The following is a 7,743-nucleotide window of genomic DNA, read 5'->3' as shown; positions in this document are numbered from 1 at the left end:
CACCTCCAGGATAAAGCACCAATTCAGGAGCTGTGACCTTTTCTGTCAAAGTATCTTCCTGTATTAAAGAATGACATGATTTATTTAAGAATTCCCCCGGTTTTGCTACCTCCCTTGCACTTGCATCAAAGAGCTCAGCAGAAGCATTGTAGCTGCCTTCAGGGAAGATGTTGTTCCACAGCACCTCTCTCCTATTAACACTTTTGAAGGTGTTTTCTGGCAGTTCTGTCAATGGCTTTAATTCTCTTTTATATATCCTTGTATTGTTGGGAGTTGCAGGATCAGAGTCCCATGCCCCTGTGAATGTAAGATCCGTTCTTTGGCTTGGTGTAAAAGAATAATTTTCTTTATTTTCACAACTAGCTAAGCAGCTATCATGCGCAGAATGCACGCAGGTAGCTGCCTTGCTCCTTTTTGAACAGGAGGTTTCTCCATTTTCAGCAGTACGCTGCAGACTAATAAAGGACCAAGTTGACTTTGAAACGTCAGTATTTGCTTCTTTGAACCCCACATATCTGCTCTCAGGAACAGAAGGCTCTGATGTCACTGGCAAGGACTGTGACAGAATAGGTAGAGGAGGGTTAGGTATAAAGCAAGATGCTCTGCATTCCTTGTCAGTTGAAGATAAAACACTAGAGGAAGACTCACGTTGTGACACCTCATTGCTCGGGGGATTTGCATTCGACTGAAGACAAGCAAACAATATGTTCTCCCAACTATCATTCTCTGCTGGTGGCAAGAACCTCCTGGGGACGCTCACTTCAGGCAAATCACCAGCTACTAGGGTTTGCCTGGAACATGGTTTCTTAAGATTTACAACCAACTCACTATTTTCAAGAAGGGCCTGTTTGCCCGCATCAAAGCTGGGTGATGTAACAACACTCTTGCCACCTTCTATTCTGGCTAAAAATTCATTTAGGCTTTCTGAGAATGGGAGCTCATCCCAAAGCATAGAGTCCGTCTGAGACACTCCTGCTACATTTACATGATTAGAAGCTGAGGCATCTCTCTTGTAAAAAAGGGAGTTGTGAGATTTTTCTGGGTAAGAATAATTTCTACTGTTAGTCTTTGGGTAAATGCTTTTTACCCCAAATTCCAAGGGATGTTGTAAAAACCTGGAACTGCTTCCATGTGAACACTCAGACTTTGAAGAGGATACTCCCTTGAATTTATCAGTTGCAGAGATACTGTCCGTCTGGCTAAGCTGTGAACTCAATTCATTGTCCTCCTCCTCTTTATCCCCTTCCTTCACAGCAGAGCTGCAAAACCGTGAATCCCGAAGAGTTTGATTGTTGAGGCTTACACTGCATGATTCTGCAGAGACAGGCCACCCCTCTTGCTCATGCTGTTCACTCACCAGCTTTCCCGCTTCCAGAGTGGGGAAGTCTTCTGCTGTTACCCAAGCAACAGATGAAGTCAGGCTGAAGGACTGCTGCCAGGACTCGAAAAAACTTTCTCTGCTACTAGACTGAACAAAGCAGGAGTTGCTGCTCGGGCTAGACAAGCTGCTGAGCTCACTGACAGGTTCATCTATTGGAGCTGAAGATGCATCAGGTAAGTATGAGCTGTTATTACAGCTCCTGGATTTTGCTGACCGCAGAAGCCGATGGAAGTAGCTGATAACAGTAAAGCCAGTAACAGCAGCATTTGGCAGGAAGATCTGGCAAGCTGTAAGGTTTTTTGTAGTTCTATTAATTCTGGAACAGTTTTGCAAGATGCTGCTGGCAGTAGAACGCCCTCCATCTTCCCTTGCACAACCCTGGGGGAAAAAGAAAAAAAATAAAATAAAACAATAACTTAGTGCAATGCTTTATTTTGTGATAGAAAAAATAAATAAATTAACGCATGTCTTTTAAGTCAGGCTTAAATTTAGGTCTCACTTTGTCAGGATCTGCAGGGAAGAGAATACAAAACAGTCTGTCACACAAAGCAGTACTCCCTGGGAAATAAGCACTGGCAAGGGCTATAAAGGGCATCACAGCGAGAGGTTCTTTGCTTGTTGCAATTACACAGAGTTTTGGAGCTGGAAAAACAACCAAGAATTCTAAGAAAGGACTTCACAGAAAATGTCTTCCTCCCTTTAGGGCACTGGGTGCTTCCGGGCTTCCTCCAGTGCAGTTCCGTGCAAATGGCTAGCTGCCTCAGGCCAATGCTGTTTTTATCTGGGAGGCACTGGGCAGTACTTGAAGCAAAGCACTCCGGTACCAGATAGATGACTTGGCAGCTCAGCTATTGAAGCCAGCATGATGTTTTCTATGCGCTACCTCTGTGAAGGGGAAATAAGCTACAACCTTAACCTTCCCAGATTTATTGGGAGAGTAGTGTTTCAAAACAGCTTCAGCTGCAATTCTTTATAGAACCTGCTTTTCTCTACACAGAAATTATAGGTGAAAAATGACATTAAAAGTAGAGGGAATTATCTAATGTTTTGAGATGCAGATAAACCCTTTTTCACCTCCTCCCTCAAGGTCTGTCAATGCCAGAGAGGCCAAAAAGCAAATATAGCTGTCTTCAAATTCAACAACCCTCCTACTCACTCCCTGAGTCTATGCAAAGGTTGAGGCTGAAGGCTGTTAGCCAAGGACAATACCCTCCTAGATAAGTCTTAAAGAAGTATGTTATGTTGATTCTGAGTTTTATCTGGGAGAGTGCAACTGTATGCCTAGCTGAACTCAACGATACAGAAATGTCTACAGCCAAAGGCTGAACAAATGGTCTTCGAATGTGTATTCAGTCCTTGTGCGTGCAGGAGCAGCCACAAGGCTGTTGATATGTAGGATTACTTATATTTGTAAAGGCATCAGACCTAGAGAATGGTTCCAGTTAAGTAAAGTTAATCCATGAAGTCCTCCAACTTCCATTACTGAAGATGCCATGCTCATGTACAAACCTCACGGTACCTGTGGCAGAAGAAAAACACCTGCCAGGTAGGATTTAGTTCACAGATTTCATAACGTGAATGACTCACACAAGCACCACTTGAAGAGAACTTAGAAGACTGTTTCTACGGAAATATTATTAAGAACTAATATTTCAAAGTCTGCTAAACACAGAAAAGAGCCACAGATGCCTACGTTGAACAGCTGCACTTTATCAACATTTTTAGACATGCTTTTAAATCCAGAAATATCAAAATGTTGCAAGGGGATGTGTTTCTTCTTACGTTTCAGACACCAGGAGACTATGCAGCATGGGAAAGGTAGGGCAGTGCTTGAAAAGACAGTCTGTTTCTTGCCTGAACTGTTTTTTTTTTTTTTACAGACTCCAAGCTGTTACCGATACACGCAGGAGCTGGCACTGCTCAGGCTCTCTGAAAAGCAGCCCTGACAAGCTGTCAAGCTGACTACTGCCATTCAGGATGACTTTTGGATGTGACTCATTTAAAATAACACAGGAGTCTGGGGGAAGAGGAGCAGAATCCTTCCCATGTCCTAGCTCTAAATTTTCTCAAATTCCCAAAAGATGTTGTACATGATGCTTTGGTAACTTAGTCTATGCCCCCAGCTGGTTACAAGCTAATGAAAAAACTCATTATAAGAGAGTAATGTAGATTAGAAGTTACCTTTACTCCAAATATAAATCTTTTTCCAATGAAACAGGTTTCCACTGCTTGAACTAACATTCCTGGAGATGCATCTGCGTGTGTTTCTCCGGAGAGCTGATTGAAGTCTTGAATACACCTTGGGTAACAACATACAGAAGTAGGGCACCAACAGAGGAAGCCTTACGTGGCACTTTAGCTGTAGTATAGGTAGGACACAAGCTAAAGACAAGATACAGTGGTGGCTTAAAGTAAACATAGAATGGAAACAGGAAACCACGAACCTACAAAGTCAATTGTTTAGTTCACTTAATTTGCTAGTAAAATAGAAGTAAACAAAACAACCGCTTTGAATAGGCTTAATACATACACCACGTTTGGGTGTTCCCCATGTGGCTGTGATTTTTGTGTCAACACAATGACTGTATAATGCTGTCAGCATGCTGCTATTGCTTACACATCCTTTCTGCCCACACCTTTGCAGCAACAACAGCATCCATATTAAGACATGCAAATAACTCTGTTTTTCACAGCTGACAGTAGTGCGGCAGCCTAGTGTAAAATGCCTGCCACGGGTATGTTATTAATGCTGCTAATATGGGATTTTAAAAGTGTCCCAAGTCATTGGAAAACAACAGAATTGAGAAGCAAGCAGCGAATGTACCCAAATATCCCATCCTAGCAGTTTCACGTATCAGAAAGTCTGGAGCTTATACTGTAGGTGGTCAGGCTCTGAGGACTAATAGGCTTTCTTAGAAATCCCTCCTTGCTAAAGGAAAATCTGGTCACACTGAATTAAAGACATAAGGTGCACACACACTTTTTTTTTTTAAATCCAAACTGTTAAAAAAAAAACAAAAACACAACACCAAAACCCAAAGGCTCTATCTGTACCTTAAAATTCTTCTTCTAAAATCCTGAGGAAAAAATATGTCTACACCTCCGGAAAAGCCAACTTACTTAGTAATCTGACATTAGACAACGGAAATCCAGTCATCTCAAATAAAGGAGGAAGGACGCAAGGAAGAAGCCCAACCAACCCAATTGTGAAGCTCATTTAGCAGATGGTAGCTGCCTTCCACAGACAAGTGGAGGACCTCTTCTACTACATAGAAATTATCCATCTCAAAATTTCAAGAAGAAACCAAACTTCAGCATTTTCTCAAGGTGATGGGTACCAAGGAAATGCTGGAAGGGAGCACTTTAGCAGCTCCTTCCCACTCATCTCCCCACCATCCAAGCTCATCTCAGGTTTTTTTTTAGGCTGAAGAAAAAGCAGCAGCTATATAGTTACAAACAATCCATTCCTCACCTCTGCAGATTTTCTGCGGTGACCCCAAAGAACGGATCTAAGCAACTTCCAAACACGGTTATGTCAAACAAATCATTAGTGTCAGCAATCTTGAGGGACAGTCTGTACCTGTAGTTTGCATCTTTAGCTTGACCTGTGCAGCCGCATTTTAGACAGTTAAACCTGACAAAAGACAGCATTAGGATAAAAAAAAAAAAAAAAAAATCAAATATATGAACTTCTGTTAATCACTGCTGAAGTAAGAACTTATCTGCAGCTGTAATAATTACTACTATAACATACCAAATATTCCATTACAAGCAGTAAGATTCTTTCTCACTCTGCTCCTTAAGGCACCAGCAAGGTGTCTGTATCATGACAGAATCCCTCTGGCTTCTTTTATTGATTTACTACATGCTAGCCTGTTGTGAAGGTGGAGAGAGACAGTGGGCTTTGAATGACCTGTTGAGGAGTAATTTTGAATTCACTGCACCCCCATTTTTCACATTTCATTTTGGTTGGGGATTTTTCTTCCCATAGCTTTAGTATAATACCTAGATTTAAAAAATTATCAGGAAACAGCACTGTTGTCTTTTACTTCAGCATTTGAAACAAAAGATATTCTTGCTTTACAAAGTCAGCTCCTTTCACTTAGTGCTGACATTGATTTACTGTTCTTCTGTGTGTCACAGATTTCACCTGACAGTGGGATTAAAAAGGAAAGCTTATATGTTTCTGGACACACAGTAAGTGGAAGAGTCATACAGGACTACCTGATGCATTGCACATATAGAATGAGAAGAAATGAAAAAACAAGTTAGGATTTGATTTGGAGGGGCTTTCAGTCAATGCTTTACAACTTAAGAACAGCACTGAAGAACTGGATGGACTGCAGGGGATGCACTTGGAAGCTATTAACACACATAATTTATTCTCCTAAACTGTCCTTTGATATTGCATGGCACTGAACACAAGAGAAGTCTTGACCCATAATGATCTACAAGCTGCCACTGCAATACAAAGAGGTCTAAATAGTGATAAGTAACAAATATCTGAAATTAGCACTTATTTATACAATGGCTGGATTGTCACCGTTTTGTTTTAATTTGTGTTCAGCTCCCAGCGATTCCCAAGGCCTCTGACAGTTACAGTTAACAAACCCCAAAATAGGACATACCTCCTAGAATCCAGTATCAGCCTAGAAAAGCATTTTTGACAGGCAGGATAGGTGAAGCAGGAGTTCTGGATGGAAATTACAGAGGCAGCCAAGAGTCCTCTCATGCTATTCAAGTGCTCACAGCATCACCTGAAACAGTAAGTCAAAATGGTTCAAAGAGTTCTTATTTTATGAATCATTAGCATTAACTGTTTTCAGTTGGGTTGTTTGAATGTTTTGAAAGGCAGCCCTCGGGAAATGATGATCTCTGTTTGAAAAGGATGGCCCAACTGAGGCAACAATTATTCTTACCCTTAATTAAGCCTTTAAAAAGAAGAAAAAGATGAAGATGTGTAATAAGAAGCAAGCTTTATTGATATTTGCACACCACTGCAGGTAAGTCATGCAAATTCCCACTTGTATTTAGGGAATCTTTATTAAAACTATCCTTGAGTGCAGCACTGCAGCCACATGGTTTCTGACTTTTTTCCTTCATTTAGAATGAAGTCTCAAGATGGGGCTAAAACCTAAAATGATTCTACGCTTGTAATTCTGCAAATGCCTTCAACACCAATGACTTTGAGAGGAGACAATGCCCAGAAAATCTCAAAAGGGCTCGCAATAGCAACTACATTCACGCCCTTTGAGCCAACAGGACAGCTCTATAGTTATTTACCATTGATTTCAACAAAGAGGCCATATGGGTCTGACAAATAAATGATGAACTAAATGTTTAAGTAAATGGGAATTAATTTATTTTTATTATTACTTTCCGGTAGAATTATCTTGCCTTTATTATCCCTATACTGTCCAAAATACCAAGTTTTAGGAAACTTCCCCTATTTTAGAAAGCTAACTTTTTTCTCAGTAGATGCTAGAAACATGAAGACAAAAATACCATAAATGACTTCAAATCATAGAGTTCCAACTTAAATGACCAAAATGTTCTCTACAGCTGAATTAAAGGACACCTTAAAAATCTTTCTTTGCAAAAGCACTTTTAACAGCTAAATATACATCTCTTGTCAATGTAAGCTGTGGAACAAACTCCGAATAGAAAGTGAATTTCACATCGTCATCCCACAGCTCCCTCAGGGAGGCAAAAGGCCAAAGAGCTAAAGGAGACTCAAGTCTGGCTTTTACAAGTTAAAAAACATTCAGTAATCAACAATGATATTTTGTTCATATTTTGCCACAAAAAACCAGTTCAACTTACAGGGTATCCCTTTGCCCTTACAGGCTCTGTTCTCAGCATTCCAGTAAAAATAAGATCTGTAACATGAGTACTAGAAAGATGCTAGTGACTAAACTCATTACTCTGAGTAGTTCAAAATAAAAAAAAAAAAACCCAAACCCAAAACAATTCAGGTATCCTGACATTCCCTATGGCAGAAAGGCTAGGAAAGCAGAGGCATGAAAAGGCAAAAGCTTTACTGTGGGGCCAAACAAAAGGAAAAAAAATCTCTCTTCAGAACATGTATTAACAAAGACTTATTTGACCTAATATATTAAATGGTGCACACCTTTGATTCTCACCAAAACAGAACTATTTTGATTTTAGTTAAAGTACAAGATATCGGTAAAAAGTACATGGAAAACTGTCCTGGTTTCAGCTGGGACAGAGTTAATTTTCTTCCTAGTAGCTGGCACAGTGCTGTGGTTTGGATTCAGTACTAGAAGAATGTTGATAACTCACTGATGGTTCAGTTGTTGCTGAGCAGGGCTTACACCAGGCAAGGACTTTTTCAGCTTCCC

General features: G+C 40.4%; 1 protein-coding gene across 1 annotated transcript in view; it reads right to left on the bottom strand.

The window, feature by feature from the left end:
* Positions 1–7,743, bottom strand: part of DDIAS (DNA damage induced apoptosis suppressor) — a 14,414-nt gene that overhangs the window by 5,678 nt on the left and 993 nt on the right. Inside the window, exons 2-6 of the mRNA XM_035897814.1 lie at positions 6,010–6,138; positions 4,854–5,015; positions 3,563–3,680; positions 1,358–1,759; positions 4–58 (exon numbers count right to left, since the gene is read on the bottom strand). Of these exons, the coding sequence (XP_035753707.1) occupies positions 4–58; positions 1,358–1,759; positions 3,563–3,680; positions 4,854–5,015; positions 6,010–6,113 (841 nt within the window). The 5' untranslated portion in view covers positions 6,114–6,138. The remainder of the gene's footprint in view (positions 1–3; positions 59–1,357; positions 1,760–3,562; positions 3,681–4,853; positions 5,016–6,009; positions 6,139–7,743) is intronic.

This window comes from Egretta garzetta, unplaced genomic scaffold (assembly GCF_000687185.1).
Source record: "Egretta garzetta isolate BGI_Z169 unplaced genomic scaffold, ASM68718v1 scaffold20, whole genome shotgun sequence".
Lineage (NCBI taxonomy): Eukaryota > Metazoa > Chordata > Aves > Pelecaniformes > Ardeidae > Egretta > Egretta garzetta.
This window is presented reverse-complemented; position numbering and strand designations above follow the sequence as displayed.